The following is a 20,203-nucleotide window of genomic DNA, read 5'->3' on the forward strand; positions in this document are numbered from 1 at the left end:
AGGATATGCAGGTCTGTGCAGTTAAATTTTATGGCATCTTGTCAGTCTGGGGATGATTGTTCATTTAACTTGGCTTTTCATGTGGATTATGTCTGTGAGGTGATGTCTGTGAGTGCTGGTGCTATTATACATTTACAGAGTATGGGTTTATCTGTAAGTGTGTCCTTTACTTAGCAACTTCCTGTTTACACTTTTTGACATATCAATCTGAATGTTTTAATGTGTAGGTGATCACCCAACTATGTTCCCATTCAAGGGTGAGCTAATTCTGTTCACCTTATGGGGGCTTTTCTTCTTTGTATAAAAAATGCAAGTCCCCACTTTTTCTGTTAATGGATTATACAGTATGGTAATGTTTTTGTTGTCACTGTATATTTACAGTTAATTTTCATCCTTTCAAATACATTATATAGCAGTTTTTTTGTCTTACCTTATTCTGTATTTTCAAATACATCTCAAAACAAAAACACTCATGACTGTTTAATGCATTCGACCATTTTACAATATATTTGAGCATGAAGAACAAAACTCAATATGAAGAACAACTGCACAATGTATTTTGCATTTATTCTTTTTGGCAACATAATGTTTTCTTCAAAATAAAATAAAACCGCTAATAATCAACATCATTCAATCAGGTCTTGGGAAAAAGGAGAAATTAGTTATACTACAACTATTCTATAAGTTTACAATTTGAAGTCATTTTACCCTTATTGTAAAGTTACTTTAATTGTAAAGTTACTTTAATATATCAAATTGTGTTCACAAATTTCTCATTATCGGGAATAAATGCCAGGCTTTATATCCTTGCCTCAGGGAAAAGCTTGCAACTAAAATAGTTGGTTAATGTGTGTATGTTGCTTTAAATACCACTGGGTCAACACAGCCACCACTGAGAGCATTCTCACGCTCCAACTGAGCATTCCCCAAAAATAAAACAGGAAGTCAGGGTTAGAGCAAAATGAGAGGGGTCAGGCTGAGAAGGAGGTGGCTTAATAAGTAAACCAGAAAAACATTGATGTACAAGAACATACTGTGGCTTTCATTGCCATGAATGTCCTTGTTTCTGCGGATTTATCTCAGTCCATGGGGGAAGTGCTTGTTCTCACTGTTGCTGTATTTTTAGCTTTTTTCTGGCTCCAGCTTCCGGAGTTGTATGGAAAGTTTGATAAATACTAATAAAATCCAAAAGGGATATTGGACGTGATTACTGGTAGAGAAACACACTGCCAGTGAGTTAGCTTTAGGTCACTAGTCTACTCTTTACAGCTCTCAAAATCTTAAAATGCCACTAATAAACATAAACCACATACTACTTTTATTTAACAGTAAAACTAGTTAAATGAACAACTTTGCATTTGGGGAAATTTACTTGAATACAATCTAACAGTGTTGAATTTTTTACCTGTTGGTCAAAAATGGAGCAGTTGACCGGTGATTTCAGTAGTATTCCAAAAGGAAACACAAAAAAATATGTACCATACCGTTCGACTCGCTGGAAAAATGGCTTTACAGAGTGGGAGGACAACATAAGGAAGTAGCCTCATATAAAGTATGAGGATATTTCAATCATTTGGTGTGGACACAATAATGAAATTAAATAATTAATAAATAAAAGTTGCAGACATAACCCAGGTTTAATTAGACAACTATATTACCTTATTTGTGACGTCAACTCAGATCACGAACAACACTTAATCATAATTAGCTGTGCGTTTACCTGTGGCTGCTGACATCCCCTTGTAAGTTTTACTGGAGTTTCATAGAATGGACACTTCTCTGGTACTGGATTATATTCTGTAGGTTTATTTTAAATAAAATTAAATTAACAGACACTGGGAGGCTTCAGTGGCTTCAAATTAGTGCGTTTCCTTATTGGAGGAGGAAAAATGTTTACCGTGCTTTGTATCCACATTCCTACGACCTGGCGCCCAAATGCGTGGACATGTCATTTTGGGATGTCTATACTATAAAACTTAATTCATTTTAAAATGGGCCCGATGTCCACTTACGTGGCCAATTAGACTGCCATCTAGTGGTGTCAGAAGAGTAAAACACTCTACAGGTGAAATTCAAGATGGCTGGGAAAACACCGGAAGCAGGGCCGGCTCTTGGCATAGGCGATATAGGCGGTCGCCTAGAAAATTTTTTTTTTTTTTCAATGAAAACAAATTTTCATTGTTGAAATTAGCTTGAGCTAATTGTATGTCTGTATTTTAGTCCTATGGTGTTTGGGTGTGATGATGTCATGGTGAAACGTGTTGGCAAGCTGAAGAATGCAAGAATGCAGCTGTTTGAAGACGACAAGTGCGACATTAAACATCTGTGAAAAGAACCGAGTCTTGCGTGTATCAATGGACGTTACAATGGATGCAATATTCTTGACAAGATGTTTCTCTACTTGGGACGAGGACACTTTCCCTGGTCTCTAGTTTGTAAAGTTTGACAGTGCTGGGTGTGCATCTCAATAGTTCTTAATACAACTTCAGGATTATCTTCACAGAACAGTTTGAAAACAAGTTTTCTCAAGGAGACAGAAACGACAGCAATAGCGAGCACTAAATGATTCCACGCAGCCAAACAGACCATGCAAACCCAAATTATTCCCAGTGACCTGGACAATGGTACCATGAATAACACTTTCAGACATGGAAATGTGAAGTCCCTCCGTCTCAAGTACTTTTATATCATTCACCAGTGGTTCAAGTATCAGATTAAAACCATAACGTTTGATGTCCTGTGCGTGGAAAAGAGCACATAAATGAATATTAATCAAAGCCGAATTAAAGATTGGGGGAAAATTTCTCAGAGTAAAATATATAGCCCCTAATTTATGGATACCCTTTTTAGAGCCCAAGGGATTTGCTGTCTCAAAGTCGTCATAAAACAGTTGAATCTGCAATGCATCGTTCTCTTTAGAAAATAAGAGATTTTCTTTAAAATAGTTGGCATCTTTTATGTCTTTATAAACACCTTCTTTGGGAATGTGCCTGGGCTTGAACATGTTGGTCAGTTCTAGGTTATCAAAAATGTTCTTAAGCGTTTCTAGGATGGGAACATATGAAAACTTATCTGTTATAATGACCTGGTCATATGTCCGAGTAGATTTGTTTCTTCTGCTGTCAAATCTTGTGCCGAGCACCTTTTCAACAGGTTCAGCGTTTCCCCATTTCTCTTTGAAGTGTTTGTTTCGTTTGGTTTCTGTATTCAAGCATTTGAAGGGATTTCCATTTTCCAACTGTTTGAAGGATTCCTCTATTTTATTCTTATTTTCAGTGTCCTGAGGAGATAAGCACTGTAAAGCTGCATCTTTAGCCTGACTATGAATCTCAAAAAACACTTCTTCCATTGATGAGACAAAACTGTTTACAGTAGACTGACTTAATCCAGCTGCCTTGAGTTGTGCAACAGCAGAAGCACACTTATCAAGAGTGCTCTTCTCGGAATTTCTAGAAGGTTCAGATGATGTTGGCGTCTCATCTACATTACTTGCCACAACCTCTCCTGCACCGTTTAAAGTAACATCAGTTTCAGCCTGCTGGTCTAAATACTCTGTGTGCTTGGTGTTTAAATGCTTCCTAAAACCAGAAAAAGTACCGAACACAGATCCACATCCAGTCTGAAGACTTTTAAGGCGAAGGTTTCTTCCAGGCAAGTAACCATGAACTAAACGTAAGTGCCTAACAAGCATATTGGAACTTTTTAATTCAGCCTGACAAACAAAGCACCTCATGATGGAGGAAAAACCTCAAGCACTAATTGAGTAACCTTGCCCTTACTTCAGCAACACGAGGACTCTCCTTGACTTTCCCAACATCGATGTTGTACACTGTGGTCTGGATGAACATGTACATGTTATGGAGCATGGAGTTGTATGATGTGCCGAACACAAAATGTGCCTTAAACAGCTCATCGAAAGCCCCTAGAGAAGAAATTGACCTGCAAGGTATGGCACTCCTATCCAGAATGATGAAGAATTGGTGGATTGCATCCTTCCTTAATCCAACAGCCAGGAGATATGGTTGAGCGCTGGTAGTAATGGTGTCGAGATGTTCTTGGATGCTTGTTCCAGTCTGAGAAGATACACATACACAGACAACAAAATTAACTTGGTTGTTATGTAATAATTAATTATTTTTTTATATATTATTGGGAAGAAATATGCACACATGAACATGGTAGTAACTTCAGGCAGTGTTTTCTTGCCCTGTGGACTATATGTGTAATTTCACTCTTTGACCACAAGGTGGACTCTAGTAGTATTTTGTAAATGTACCTGTTGCTTTGTTTCTTTGATTGACCCTTTGATTATTCCCTGGAAGCTTCCAGAAGTTAGCTTGAGCTAATTGTATGTCTGTATTTTAGTCCTATGGTGTTTGGGTGTGATGATGTCATGGTGAAACGTGTTGGCAAGCTGAAGAATGCAAGAATGCAGCTGTTTGAAGACGACAAGTGCGACATTAAACATCTGTGAAAAGAACCGAGTCTTGCGTGTATCAATGGACGTTACAATGGATGCAATATTCTTGACAAGATGTTTCTCTACTTGGGACGAGGACACTTTCCCTGGTCTCTAGTTTGTAAAGTTTGACAGTGCTGGGTGTGCATCTCAATAGTTCTTAATACAACTTCAGGATTATCTTCACAGAACAGTTTGAAAACAAGTTTTCTCAAGGAGACAGAAACGACAGCAATAGCGAGCACTAAATGATTCCACGCAGCCAAACAGACCATGCAAACCCAAATTATTCCCAGTGACCTGGACAATGGTACCATGAATAACACTTTCAGACATGGAAATGTGAAGTCCCTCCGTCTCAAGTACTTTTATATCATTCACCAGTGGTTCAAGTATCAGATTAAAACCATAACGTTTGATGTCCTGTGCGTGGAAAAGAGCACATAAATGAATATTAATCAAAGCCGAATTAAAGATTGGGGGAAAATTTCTCAGAGTAAAATATATAGCCCCTAATTTATGGATACCCTTTTTAGAGCCCAAGGGATTTGCTGTCTCAAAGTCGTCATAAAACAGTTGAATCTGCAATGCATCGTTCTCTTTAGAAAATAAGAGATTTTCTTTAAAATAGTTGGCATCTTTTATGTCTTTATAAACACCTTCTTTGGGAATGTGCCTGGGCTTGAACATGTTGGTCAGTTCTAGGTTATCAAAAATGTTCTTAAGCGTTTCTAGGATGGGAACATATGAAAACTTATCTGTTATAATGACCTGGTCATATGTCCGAGTAGATTTGTTTCTTCTGCTGTCAAATCTTGTGCCGAGCACCTTTTCAACAGGTTCAGCGTTTCCCCATTTCTCTTTGAAGTGTTTGTTTCGTTTGGTTTCTGTATTCAAGCATTTGAAGGGATTTCCATTTTCCAACTGTTTGAAGGATTCCTCTATTTTATTCTTATTTTCAGTGTCCTGAGGAGATAAGCACTGTAAAGCTGCATCTTTAGCCTGACTATGAATCTCAAAAAACACTTCTTCCATTGATGAGACAAAACTGTTTACAGTAGACTGACTTAATCCAGCTGCCTTGAGTTGTGCAACAGCAGAAGCACACTTATCAAGAGTGCTCTTCTCGGAATTTCTAGAAGGTTCAGATGATGTTGGCGTCTCATCTACATTACTTGCCACAACCTCTCCTGCACCGTTTAAAGTAACATCAGTTTCAGCCTGCTGGTCTAAATACTCTGTGTGCTTGGTGTTTAAATGCTTCCTAAAACCAGAAAAAGTACCGAACACAGATCCACATCCAGTCTGAAGACATTTAAGGCGAAGGTTTCTTCCAGGCAAGTAACCATGAACTAAACGTAAGTGCCTAACAAGCATATTGGAACTTTTTAATTCAGCCTGACAAACAAAGCACCTCATGATGGAGGAAAAACCTCAAGCACTAATTGAGTAACCTTGCCCTTACTTCAGCAACACGAGGACTCTCCTTGACTTTCCCAACATCGATGTTGTACACCGTGGTCTGGATGAACATGTACATGTTATGGAGCATGGAGTTGTATGATGTGCCGAACACAAAATGTGCCTTAAACAGCTCATCGAAAGCCCCTAGAGAAGAAATTGACCTGCAAGGTATGGCACTCCTATCCAGAATGATGAAGAATTGGTGGATTGCATCCTTCCTTAATCCAACAGCCAGGAGATATGGTTGAGCGCTGGTAGTAATGGTGTCGAGATGTTCTTGGATGCTTGTTCCAGTCTGAGAAGATACACATACACAGACAACAAAATTAACTTGGTTGTTATGTAATAATTAATTATTTTTTTATATATTATTGGGAAGAAATATGCACACATGAACATGGTAGTAACTTCAGGCAGTGTTTTCTTGCCCTGTGGACTATATGTGTAATTTCACTCTTTGACCACAAGGTGGACTCTAGTAGTATTTTGTAAATGTACCTGTTGCTTTGTTTCTTTGATTGACCCTTTGATTATTCCCTGGAAGCTTCCAGAAGTTAGCTTGAGCTAATTGTATGTCTGTATTTTAGTCCTATGGTGTTTGGGTGTGATGATGTCATGGTGAAACGTGTTGGCAAGCTGAAGAATGCAAGAATGCAGCTGTTTGAAGACGACAAGTGCGACATTAAACATCTGTGAAAAGAACCGAGTCTTGCGTGTATCAATGGACGTTACAATGGATGCAATATTCTTGACAAGATGTTTCTCTACTTGGGACGAGGACACTTTCCCTGGTCTCTTCCGTCCCTGGGCAGACGGTGGAATCAGGTGTGACAGCGGTAAAACCGATGAGAGGTCACTCTCCCAACCTGTAACAACACCAGTTTTATGTTTACAGGCTTGAATTGTGTGAACTCTTTACAGTACAATTCATCTGCAATGTAAGCATTTTCACAAAAAAGAATGGATAGCCGTTTTAAATCTGCAGAAAAAGCTGCCACAGACTAGAAATCTTGCCAACTCTTTAATTTTAAACTTTGTTGAATATACCAGTCCAGCCAGTTTTGACTGTACCAGTCAAAAGTTAGAATACATTTTCTTATTCAAGGGAATGACATTTTTTATAAAGGCATTGCTCCTTAAAATGATTGCGCTTGTCGCTACACGAAGTGAGGAGCCTGCACGATATGAGGTGCGCATGCGCAAAATGGCCACCATCTTTGACAGCCCGCTAAGGCTTTTATATGTACATGTTATATCTTTATATGTCCATTGGCAACAGCATATACTCTTTATGCCTAATACTTTTATTTACTGCAGCTCTTTCTAGACAGTCGCCTAGGCAACGCTCGTCTGCGTCCTCGGCTCCCCCCTCCCCCCTCGGACACACACATACAGTCCGTGGGTCAGTGGCCCAAAGTGTTTGAGAGATACAGACTGCACTAAAAACAGACTGTAACTCGCTCAATTCTGAACCGATTTTCATGAAATTTAGTTTGTTATGAGGATAGAAAAATTAAACATGATACTGATTACATGTTGGAATTAAATTCAGTTACGGGGCCGCTGACCCACGGACTGTGTGTGTGTGTGTGTGTGCTCACGGGGAACTTTAGTTGGGGGGGTGAGGACGCTGACGTGCGTTGCCTAGGCGACTGCGGGCTTTCCAAGATGGCGGCCGTTCTGCGCATGCGGTCCTCAGATCATGTAGCAACAGCACTGACTGCCATCTCCCATAAGGTAAAATACTAACTATGCATAAGTGCCCTATGCAACACGAAAAATACTGAAGTATCCTTTTATTCTTATTTTCAGTGTCCTGAGGAGATAAGCACTGTAAAGCTGCATCTTTAGCCTGACTATGAATCTCAAAAAACACTTCTTCCATTGATGAGACAAAACTGTTTACAGTAGACTGACTTAATCCAGCTGCCTTGAGTTGTGCAACAGCAGAAGCACACTTATCAAGAGTGCTCTTCTCGGAATTTCTAGAAGGTTCAGATGATGTTGGCGTCTCATCTACATTACTTGCCACAACCTCTCCTGCACCGTTTAAAGTAACATCAGTTTCAGCCTGCTGGTCTAAATACTCTGTGTGCTTGGTGTTTAAATGCTTCCTAAAACCAGAAAAAGTACCGAACACAGATCCACATCCAGTCTGAAGACATTTAAGGCGAAGGTTTCTTCCAGGCAAGTAACCATGAACTAAACGTAAGTGCCTAACAAGCATATTGGAACTTTTTAATTCAGCCTGACAAACAAAGCACCTCATGATGGAGGAAAAACCTCAAGCACTAATTGAGTAACCTTGCCCTTACTTCAGCAACACGAGGACTCTCCTTGACTTTCCCAACATCGATGTTGTACACCGTGGTCTGGATGAACATGTACATGTTATGGAGCATGGAGTTGTATGATGTGCCGAACACAAAATGTGCCTTAAACAGCTCATCGAAAGCCCCTAGAGAAGAAATTGACCTGCAAGGTATGGCACTCCTATCCAGAATGATGAAGAATTGGTGGATTGCATCCTTCCTTAATCCAACAGCCAGGAGATATGGTTGAGCGCTGGTAGTAATGGTGTCGAGATGTTCTTGGATGCTTGTTCCAGTCTGAGAAGATACACATACACAGACAACAAAATTAACTTGGTTGTTATGTAATAATTAATTATTTTTTTATATATTATTGGGAAGAAATATGCACACATGAACATGGTAGTAACTTCAGGCAGTGTTTTCTTGCCCTGTGGACTATATGTGTAATTTCACTCTTTGACCACAAGGTGGACTCTAGTAGTATTTTGTAAATGTACCTGTTGCTTTGTTTCTTTGATTGACCCTTTGATTATTCCCTGGAAGCTTCCAGAAGTTAGCTTGAGCTAATTGTATGTCTGTATTTTAGTCCTATGGTGTTTGGGTGTGATGATGTCATGGTGAAACGTGTTGGCAAGCTGAAGAATGCAAGAATGCAGCTGTTTGAAGACGACAAGTGCGACATTAAACATCTGTGAAAAGAACCGAGTCTTGCGTGTATCAATGGACGTTACAATGGATGCAATATTCTTGACAAGATGTTTCTCTACTTGGGACGAGGACACTTTCCCTGGTCTCTTCCGTCCCTGGGCAGACGGTGGAATCAGGTGTGACAGCGGTAAAACCGATGAGAGGTCACTCTCCCAACCTGTAACAACACCAGTTTTATGTTTACAGGCTTGAATTGTGTGAACTCTTTACAGTACAATTCATCTGCAATGTAAGCATTTTCACAAAAAAGAATGGATAGCCGTTTTAAATCTGCAGAAAAAGCTGCCACAGACTAGAAATCTTGCCAACTCTTTAATTTTAAACTTTGTTGAATATACCAGTCCAGCCAGTTTTGACTGTACCAGTCAAAAGTTAGAATACATTTTCTTATTCAAGGGAATGACATTTTTTATAAAGGCATTGCTCCTTAAAATGATTGCGCTTGTCGCTACACGAAGTGAGGAGCCTGCACGATATGAGGTGCGCATGCGCAAAATGGCCACCATCTTTGACAGCCCGCTAAGGCTTTTATATGTACATGTTATATCTTTATATGTCCATTGGCAACAGCATATACTCTTTATGCCTAATACTTTTATTTACTGCAGCTCTTTCTAGACAGTCGCCTAGGCAACGCTCGTCTGCGTCCTCGGCTCCCCCCTCCCCCCTCGGACACACACATACAGTCCGTGGGTCAGTGGCCCAAAGTGTTTGAGAGATACAGACTGCACTAAAAACAGACTGTAACTCGCTCAATTCTGAACCGATTTTCATGAAATTTAGTTTGTTATGAGGATAGAAAAATTAAACATGATACTGATTACATGTTGGAATTAAATTCAGTTACGGGGCCGCTGACCCACGGACTGTGTGTGTGTGTGTGTGTGCTCACGGGGAACTTTAGTTGGGGGGGTGAGGACGCTGACGTGCGTTGCCTAGGCGACTGCGGGCTTTCCAAGATGGCGGCCGTTCTGCGCATGCGGTCCTCAGATCATGTAGCAACAGCACTGACTGCCATCTCCCATAAGGTAAAATACTAACTATGCATAAGTGCCCTATGCAACACGAAAAATACTGAAGTATCCTTTTATTCTTATTTTCAGTGTCCTGAGGAGATAAGCACTGTAAAGCTGCATCTTTAGCCTGACTATGAATCTCAAAAAACACTTCTTCCATTGATGAGACAAAACTGTTTACAGTAGACTGACTTAATCCAGCTGCCTTGAGTTGTGCAACAGCAGAAGCACACTTATCAAGAGTGCTCTTCTCGGAATTTCTAGAAGGTTCAGATGATGTTGGCGTCTCATCTACATTACTTGCCACAACCTCTCCTGCACCGTTTAAAGTAACATCAGTTTCAGCCTGCTGGTCTAAATACTCTGTGTGCTTGGTGTTTAAATGCTTCCTAAAACCAGAAAAAGTACCGAACACAGATCCACATCCAGTCTGAAGACATTTAAGGCGAAGGTTTCTTCCAGGCAAGTAACCATGAACTAAACGTAAGTGCCTAACAAGCATATTGGAACTTTTTAATTCAGCCTGACAAACAAAGCACCTCATGATGGAGGAAAAACCTCAAGCACTAATTGAGTAACCTTGCCCTTACTTCAGCAACACGAGGACTCTCCTTGACTTTCCCAACATCGATGTTGTACACTGTGGTCTGGATGAACATGTACATGTTATGGAGCATGGAGTTGTATGATGTGCCGAACACAAAATGTGCCTTAAACAGCTCATCGAAAGCCCCTAGAGAAGAAATTGACCTGCAAGGTATGGCACTCCTATCCAGAATGATGAAGAATTGGTGGATTGCATCCTTCCTTAATCCAACAGCCAGGAGATATGGTTGAGCGCTGGTAGTAATGGTGTCGAGATGTTCTTGGATGCTTGTTCCAGTCTGAGAAGATACACATACACAGACAACAAAATTAACTTGGTTGTTATGTAATAATTAATTATTTTTTTATATATTATTGGGAAGAAATATGCACACATGAACATGGTAGTAACTTCAGGCAGTGTTTTCTTGCCCTGTGGACTATATGTGTAATTTCACTCTTTGACCACAAGGTGGACTCTAGTAGTATTTTGTAAATGTACCTGTTGCTTTGTTTCTTTGATTGACCCTTTGATTATTCCCTGGAAGCTTCCAGAAGTTAGCTTGAGCTAATTGTATGTCTGTATTTTAGTCCTATGGTGTTTGGGTGTGATGATGTCATGGTGAAACGTGTTGGCAAGCTGAAGAATGCAAGAATGCAGCTGTTTGAAGACGACAAGTGCGACATTAAACATCTGTGAAAAGAACCGAGTCTTGCGTGTATCAATGGACGTTACAATGGATGCAATATTCTTGACAAGATGTTTCTCTACTTGGGACGAGGACACTTTCCCTGGTCTCTTCCGTCCCTGGGCAGACGGTGGAATCAGGTGTGACAGCGGTAAAACCGATGAGAGGTCACTCTCCCAACCTGTAACAACACCAGTTTTATGTTTACAGGCTTGAATTGTGTGAACTCTTTACAGTACAATTCATCTGCAATGTAAGCATTTTCACAAAAAAGAATGGATAGCCGTTTTAAATCTGCAGAAAAAGCTGCCACAGACTAGAAATCTTGCCAACTCTTTAATTTTAAACTTTGTTGAATATACCAGTCCAGCCAGTTTTGACTGTACCAGTCAAAAGTTAGAATACATTTTCTTATTCAAGGGAATGACATTTTTTATAAAGGCATTGCTCCTTAAAATGATTGCGCTTGTCGCTACACGAAGTGAGGAGCCTGCACGATATGAGGTGCGCATGCGCAAAATGGCCACCATCTTTGACAGCCCGCTAAGGCTTTTATATGTACATGTTATATCTTTATATGTCCATTGGCAACAGCATATACTCTTTATGCCTAATACTTTTATTTACTGCAGCTCTTTCTAGACAGTCGCCTAGGCAACGCTCGTCTGCGTCCTTGGCTCCCCCCTCCCCCCTCGGACACACATATACAGTCCGTGGGTCAGTGGCCCAAAGTGTTTGAGAGATACAGACTGCACTAAAAACAGACTGTAACTCGCTCAATTCTGAACCGATTTTCATGAAATTTAGTTTGTTATGAGGATAGAAAAATTAAACATGATACTGATTACATGTTGGAATTAAATTCAGTTACGGGGCCGCTGACCCACGGACTGTGTGTGTGTGTGTGTGTGCTCACGGGGAACTTTAGTTGGGGGGGTGAGGACGCTGACGTGCGTTGCCTAGGCGACTGCGGGCTTTCCAAGATGGCGGCCGTTCTGCGCATGCGGTCCTCAGATCATGTAGCAACAGCACTGACTGCCATCTCCCATAAGGTAAAATACTAACTATGCATAAGTGCCCTATGCAACACGAAAAATACTGAAGTATCCTTTTAAGCCTACAAGTCTAGTACACTCAATACCAGTATGTTTACAGATAACTTACCTAAGTCATTGTCCACGTCAATGCCATCCAGAGGAGGATCAGCTGCCAGCAGGAGTTCTTCAAGCTCACTGATGTTGGGAAGCTTTCTGCATTGTTGGATGATCTTTTTCTTGAATGTGCCTGGCCATTGCTCCAGAAACTTGTCGGACACACCCTCACCGAACATCAGAACAAAATCCTGTTCAACCTGGATTGGGGCAGTGGGTGAGAATTTCAGAACCTCATAGGTGCTAGTTGTTTGACTATGAAATACAATTTATTTGTTATACTCCTGTCAACAGTAATAATAGATAATTACCAAGCCTTTGACGTCTTTGAAACGTGGAAAGTCAGATAGTATGTTACTTGACTGCTGGGGATCGAGGAGCATGTTGCGGCGATGTCAGCTTCATCTTCTTCTTGACTAAGTCCTCGTCAGCTGAATGTCTCATCAGTGACATTGCTTCCTGGCACTCATCTTCACTTACGGATGCCTCAGTAACAAATTGGGTCTGTCTTCTGACCGTTGGTCCTCCAGACATGTCTTTACCTGATGATCCTTCTGCTGATTCTATGTATGTTTAAACAAATGGAAAAATATGTATTTTGAGAAATAATGATAATAATAATAATATAATAACTCATCTTGTGATTATTTCCGTTTACACATTTAGCCAGTTTTATTACAGGTTTACCTCCAAATGAGGATCGTCTGTCTTTAGCAGTAGATCTTTGAATGGTTTTAATCCTCCAAGCCAAGTACCCAGTGCCACTCTCCCCATCATAGTAATGCTCCTTGGCAGAGGAAAGGATAACAAAAATACAATTAATAAAAGCTGGTAGGATTTAAACTTTAATACACTATTTTACATTGCAAAAACTATTACTGTACACAACTCACATAGCCATTCTTAGCGTATGGGTCACTGAGGTAGGGGAATAACGTCACAATTCCTCTGGCGTACTTTTCTTTCAACTGTCTGGGAGGTGATGTTCTACAACAACAAAAAATATTTGTTACTCATATTCCCTAGGTTCAACTTACCCCCAGAAAACTAGATAAAGGACATAAGGTCTGACTAAAAACAATCATCAAATTACCCATTCTTCTCGGTCAAGTCAGCTGCCAGTATGTTGACCATTTTCCTGAGGTGCGTTTCCTTGCAGGTTTTACAGGGGCGCTTAAGCGTGCACCGGTCCTCGGTGTGATTGCGTCCACATTTCCGACACCGTTTGCCGTCCTTGAGCCACTTCAAGACTTGGTCGGTGTTCAACTTCTTGAATTCCTCACAGGAATTGAGATAGTGGTCGTGACTGTCACAATATGGACAGTAAGGTTTGGGCTTGGGTCTGACCTTTGCCTGCGTAAGCCCTGCCCCGAATGTCTCGTCCCTGGTTACCTCCTCAGCTGCAGTGAAGAGCAGGCGCGTTGAGTATGGCACCAAGCTCACTCTGGACCAGCTGTCGTGGCTGCCCGTACTTATCTTGTAGAGCCTGCAATGCACTCGTATATGGTGCAGGGTCATGCATGTACACCTTGGCAAGCTGTAGTGCACTTGACAGCTTGATATGTCCTATCAACACTTGATATTTATATTGTTCACTAAGGTGAAGGTTGCTTCCCAGTACGTTGTCTAGTGCAAGCTTGAGCAGAGCAAAGTCACTCTCTCGACCACTCTCGAACACTGGCAGGGAAGGTCGAGGGATCCCAAGGGCTGATGCAAGAAGTACCTCGGCTCCGGGTAGTGGTGTGTAACCAGGGTAGGGAGCAGAGGGAACTGGAGCAGTCTGTTGCCCGTGGTGAGTCGAGAAGAGTGGTGGAGCTTGGCTGGCATGCTGAGCAGTGTTGAGTGGCTCCATGGCTGGTTGGCTGTAAGCGGGTTGGTACACGGGTTGGTTATAGTATGAACTTGTTGCCGGTGCTGGGCCACAAGGACGTTGTGACTCAAAAAATGATGCCACCTGAGCTGTAGTATGAGCCAGAGGTGTCGAGGTGATGACATGCGCTGAAGGGTGTAACACAGGTTGTATTGTAGGAGCGAGTGCTAATGCTGGGCCAGGTTGTAGTCTCCCGGACCTAAGTGCCATGGGTGCTGGACCCTGGAGCTGTGCTGTTGGGTTTGCCAGGGGAGCAGGTATCGCTGGGACGGCAGCAGGTTGCAGCGTTGGCTGTAGTCCAGTAGGAGGCACTGTAGGGACTGGAATAATTTGTTGCCTCACTTGTGGGGGAGAAATAAGGGGGTGAGCAACAGCAGCAGGTGTTGGAAGTGACCAAGTTGACTGTGAGAGCTGGGAAGCAGATGGAAGCGTGTCTGCCTGCCTTGCCTGCACTGTCGGTGGTAAGTCCAGGTAAGGGTCGGACTTGTCGGAGTGTACAGATGAAGGTGCAGGTGGCAAAGCATTGGTAAGCATCGAAGAACGAAGCTTGGCGATCTCAAGCTCCTGTTCGGCCCTCGTTAGGCGCTGCTCTCTCTCTAGCCGCCTATTGAGCGCTTCTCTGGCTTTGAGTGCCTCATCTTGAAGCTGCTGTGCTTCTTTGGCCTGATCATCCAGCAGTTTACACTCCAAGTCAGCTTGAGTCTCATGCTGCATCATATGGCGGATATCTTCCAGCTCCAACTGCTTTATTCTCTCTTCCAAGATTGCAGCTTGTGCAGTTGAGAGACCCTGAGTGGGATACGTACCAAAGGAGTAGCATGTACGCCTACTGGATCTGCTATGGGTGTATGAGCTCCAGTTGGATGACCTGCTCGGGTTGCTGCTGTGGTGGCTGCTAGAGCGGGAAACAGTAGCAGGTGAATCTAGGTGTGCAGATGGCTGGAATCCAACGTGGTAGTCCTCCAGGTAAGCAGGCAAGCGATGCTCTCTCTGTGGACGTCTCCAGGGCTCTGAGGTGCCTGATGCTGCATCGTCCATGATCCTCTTCTTAGGTTGCACTCAATCCGGCTCGAAGGACCAATGTTTGAGGGCTGAGCCTCAAGAGGAAGGATTGCTGGTTGAGGCGGTGGATAATGGACTATGATTCCGATTAGAGAATCAAGGCACTCGGACAGAGAGATTTTCTTTGTCTTCTTTTAATGAAGATTGTTGAACAGCAACATGTAGTGTGTATTTAGTTTGTGTGTATATATATGTGTGTATACATGTGTGGTCTGAAATCAGAGAAAAACAATAACGTGTCACAAAATGCTCAGAATATTATTCTGTACTTACATCAATAAACGATTCTTAACAGCTGCAAATTACTGCTTAAGAATAGCATAACAACAGAAATGTATTATCGGTGAATAATTGAACATGTAAACGTCTTTACTTAAGCATGGTCACAAACACAATAAACTCAGTTGCAATATCGATGCAAGCAAGGGCAAAGCTAACCGCTACTGAGACACAAGCCATTTATCCACTCAAGCTCACACAATATGTTCCATGCAACACAAACAGGAATAATAATCAAATATCCACAACTAGTAAGCAGAACACACTTACATTTCCTCAAGAACGCACACATAATGTTGGAAACGCACAGAAAGTCCACGCAGCTTCACGCAGTCTGGTCTGCTGCTTGACAGTGTGACTGGGCATGTCCTGACGTGTTCAGACAGTGCTACTGCCTTTGACCAGTAGATGGTGCTTTACCTTTAGGGCTTTCTCACAAACGGCCTGGCGCGCACGGAACGTGAGCACAAGACAGTGACCATAAACTGAAGACAAGCACTGTGGCTGCAAACCATGTTCTTTGACGTGCAATAAGCCTGTTTCAAACTGTCCGGTAACTGCACCAAAATCACACGTTAAAAACGGTCAGGCATCAGAAAAAGAATGTATACACTTTAAGCGGAGGTGAAAGTAATTAACAGTAACTTTATTTGGATAACTTTCACAGTAACTTGAAAATCCGAAATTAATTTACAAAGTTAATATTAGAGTGGCTAGGCTAGTAAGGCTACACAATTGTATTGCCCGCGCAATTTGGTCCACTTCCCACATATGCAGTCTTCCCATTTTACCTACCGGAGTCTAAAACTATTACAGGATAACCACCAATGCACTTTTTAGAAACCTTCATAATGTTAAGGTAACCTCTTACCGACTAAATCCTGTTTATGGTAGCAGGTTAGCCGAAATGAAGAAGCTAGGTACTGCTTATTTGTTCAGCTAGCCACAACTGGATTTTCTAGTTTTACATTACAAAACTAACTGCAGTACACGGTAAATGACAATAAGGCAGATTAAAACATTAGTCATGTAGATATGCTAAATGTTTGGTTAAATGAAAGAAGAGGAGAAACTTACCAGACTTCCTCGACACAACGAAAGCTGTTGAAAATGGCAGAGTTTGACACTGCATATTTAACACTGGGGAATTTACTGTGTACAGAGTCACCGCCCTTCCCCCACTGGGAAAGTCAGACCACAACCTGGTGTACATACATCCCCAGTACACCCCCCTGGTCAAAAGGCAGGCTGTCACCACCCGCTCCATCAGGAGCGAAGCTGGACGGGACAAGCAACACAAGGCAACTGTACAAGAATGCTCTGAGCCGGTTGTACTTTCTGAGGAGGCTACGATTCTTTAACATCTGCAAGAAGCTCCTGTGGATGTTCTACCAGTCTGTGGTCACCAGACATTCCACACAGACTGGAAAAACTCATCAGACGGGCCGGCTCGGTGGTCGGAATGAGGCTGGACCCTTTGGTGACAGTGGCAGAGAGAAAAACTTTTGACAAACTGCTGAGCATCCTGGACAATGCCAGCCACCCTCTGCACACTGTCATCAGCAGCCACAGAAGCCTCAGCAACAGTACAGGTTGTTCCCCCAAAGTACAGGACCAACAGGCTTGGGGGACCTTGGGCAATATGGGGTAACTGTAGGTGTGTGTGTATACATGTATATTTGTGTACTTATGTATGTGTATATATATATAGCATAGTTCATTTTTAACCTATATTTTATTTTACTTTTTTATTCTATATTTTATTTTATAGTTTATGGTGTTTGGTACCTGGGTTGTTTCTCTTTCCGGTCTCCTGTAAAGTGTGACTCTAATTTTAACAGTGCTGTGTGTGGATGTTGGAGCTTTTAATTTCCCCGAGGGAACCTCCCAAAGGGATTAATAAAGTCGTCTGTCTGTCTGTCTATCAACCCCCACCACAGGAGCCGTCCAGCAGTGAAAACGAGTAGTGGGGATGAGGACCCAATTCCACAGCCCACTGAGCCCAGCAGGGCACGAAAACGTCACTGTAGTAAAAATGGTTCAGACTGTGACGATGCCATATCACAAACTCCCAAATGGTGCCGTCATAATCGGCAGGTTGAGGCTGATGGCTCACCAGAACCAAGCCCTCAAGGACAGTCCAAGAAAGGATGTGTGATGCACTGGAAGGCTGCTCCGTTGATGCCAAATCTAGTCCAGTTTGAGCAAGAGGAGGAAACCGAACAGGACAGAGAAGGCTGGACCCAACTGGACTATGTAGAACAGTATATTGACAAGGACTTGATAAAAATGATTGTATTTTGCACCAATGATACATCACCTGCTCAACACATCTGTTGACGAGATGTATAATTTTTTTGGTGCCTGTATTTTGATGTCCTGTGTCCCATACCCGCAAATCAGGATGTACTGGTCCAAAGCCTTACGATTCCCTCCCATCACTGAAAGATTCACCCGCGACAGATTTTTCTGAGTGAGGCGATCTCTAAAAGTGCTCATTGATGATGACGTTCCAGAGGACCTGAGGGAGTGTGACAAATTCTGGAAGGTGAGGCTTTTCCGGGATCATATTCTGAAAGGCTGCAGGTCTTAGTCTCGACCTGAATGTGTGTCTATTGATGAGCAGATTATCACATTTACAGGAGCCTGTCCATGTCGACAGTATCTGCCAACAAAGCCAAACCCAGTTGGCATGAAGAACTTTGTTTGTGCTACAGTAGATGGCATTGTGCTGGACTTTGACATATATCAAGGTGCACATGCACTGCTTGAGCAGGTCGATGAACCAGAGGGTCTGGGTTTGGGAAGCTTGGTCATCGATCGTCTGTCTCAAACTCTGCATCCTGGTACGAAAGTGTACTACGATCGGTTCTTCACAACCATTCAAGGTGTGGAACGAATGATGAAGAAGCAGGTGTACGTGACTGGTACTGTTATGAAGAATCGAAGAAACAAAACTGACAAAACAATGAAAAAGGCCGGAAGAGGTACCTCAGCACAAGTTACCACTGGATATGGAAAGACGTGCGTAGTGAAGTCGTATGACAATAAACCGGTAATGATGATGTCTGTTGTTCATGCTACACAGCCAGAAGACACCTGCCAACGATGGGACAAGAAACTGAAACGATATGTGACTATCTCGCAGCCAAGTATAATCCATGTATACAACTCCAAGATGGGTGGGTTTGACTTGGTAGACAGGATGATGAGCTATTATCGCATGAGCATACTAAGAAGTGGATGCTGCGGATGATAATGCACTTCACGGATCTGGCTTTAGCCAACAGCTGATGCAAAGATGCAGACCTTTCGGAACTGGCAGACAACGCAGACCTTTCGGAACAAAAATCACACCCCCAGAATGTGGACTGTCTTGTGATTGGCCAGCCAAAGAGAGCTTTCCCACTGTCCTGTGATTGGCCAGGTACCTGGAAGTGACGTTATTGGTAGGCCAGCTCTCAGATACACAGCTCCCCCTCTGGCACGGTGGATGCTCTGCACCTCAGCAGCTACAACGAGAGTAGTTCTTCTTCTTCTGCGGTTGAACTTACGCAACCGGATGTGTCCGGACAAGTGCCCGCACCAGAAGGCGCTACGGTGGTGAGACGAGTGGTGAGGTTTTCTGATGACGACATCAACATACGGAAGTGCCGATCCGCTTCGCAGAGCCCAGGAAAACAAGAAACCCTATTTTCTCAGCAGTGGCTGAACTGTTTGTTCTGAAACTTTAGGGTTTCATAAACGAGGTAATGACGCAGATACACACACAAACACAGCGTTAATTGGAGCTTCCGGTCTATGGCGCCTTTAACACTACTGTGTTCAGATTGGAAATAAAGAGTTTTGCACTTTATTGCACAATGGTGAGTTTATTGTGTTCTATGGAAATTCAGACCGTGTCCCCATATGTGGACATCATTTTTCCCAATAAGCCCAAATAGCAAAGAGAAATTAAATATGCATACCAAACAAAAGGTCGGGTCTTAGGAGGTTATTTGTGGCTGATAATCAAAGCCTGTTCCATTCAAGCTTTTTGCTTTACTGCTGTTATTCTGCACACAGGATACCTCTTTTCTACAAGTGATATGTCAAAGATGTTGTCCTGCCTGTTGTTAAAGGTACAGTTTGTAGTATTTATGGGGCTATATTAGCAAAAATTTTATTAACTGTCCATAACAAGGACACCTGTGTTGTATAATCGCTGTATAATAATTATTGTATGATTTTCCTGGCCTTAGAAGAAGCCATTTATTATACAAAAATCATGGGCTGTTACTGATGAGGGACAAGATAAGATAAACTTTATCCCTCAAAGGGGATTACAGCAGCAAAAACATTTAAGACAGACAAACATTTGTGCAGACAGCAAAATTAGACAACACAAAACAAGCAAGAGATTAAAAAAAAGTTCTGGACATTATATACAATAAATGAAGGCTAGAGAATTATTGCACGTTGCAGGTAGATGTGTATGGAGGACAGAAAGTGTAACAATTAAACTATGTAAACTCTCCGTGAAAGTATAGTTAATGTCGTAAACAGTCGATGCTCCCACACAATCCAAAGTTACACGGAGTTATAAGGTCTACGGTACAATGAATC

General features: G+C 42.2%; 1 protein-coding gene across 16 annotated transcripts; it reads right to left on the reverse strand.

Annotated features, from left to right (window-relative positions):
- Positions 1-580: 580 nt before the first annotated feature.
- On the reverse strand, positions 581-15,947 carry LOC122766935. Of its 16 annotated transcripts, none has more exons than XR_006360130.1 (10): positions 15,869-15,947; positions 13,481-15,531; positions 13,281-13,374; positions 13,075-13,174; positions 12,699-12,950; positions 12,401-12,587; positions 11,320-11,417; positions 10,713-10,846; positions 8,399-9,103; positions 581-6,789 (listed from the first exon to the last, which is right to left on the reverse strand). XR_006360130.1 is itself a non-coding variant. In XM_044022201.1 (9 exons), the coding sequence occupies exons 5-9, from the start codon at positions 12,768-12,770 to the stop codon at positions 8,457-8,459; spliced, it is 567 nt and encodes a 188-aa protein (XP_043878136.1). In that variant the 5' UTR covers positions 12,771-12,950; positions 13,075-13,174; positions 13,281-13,374; positions 13,481-15,531; positions 15,869-15,947; the 3' UTR covers positions 6,808-8,456. The 16 variants fall into 16 exon arrangements, 2 of the variants coding, with proteins under 2 accessions (XP_043878136.1, XP_043878135.1); XR_006360136.1 differs by having other exon boundaries at positions 11,050-11,417; XR_006360132.1 differs by having other exon boundaries at positions 8,399-8,532; positions 9,006-9,103; positions 10,713-11,417.
- Between the last annotated feature and the right edge of the window lie 4,256 nt (positions 15,948-20,203).

This window comes from Solea senegalensis, linkage group LG3 (genome assembly GCF_019176455.1).
Source record: "Solea senegalensis isolate Sse05_10M linkage group LG3, IFAPA_SoseM_1, whole genome shotgun sequence".
Lineage (NCBI taxonomy): Eukaryota > Metazoa > Chordata > Actinopteri > Pleuronectiformes > Soleidae > Solea > Solea senegalensis.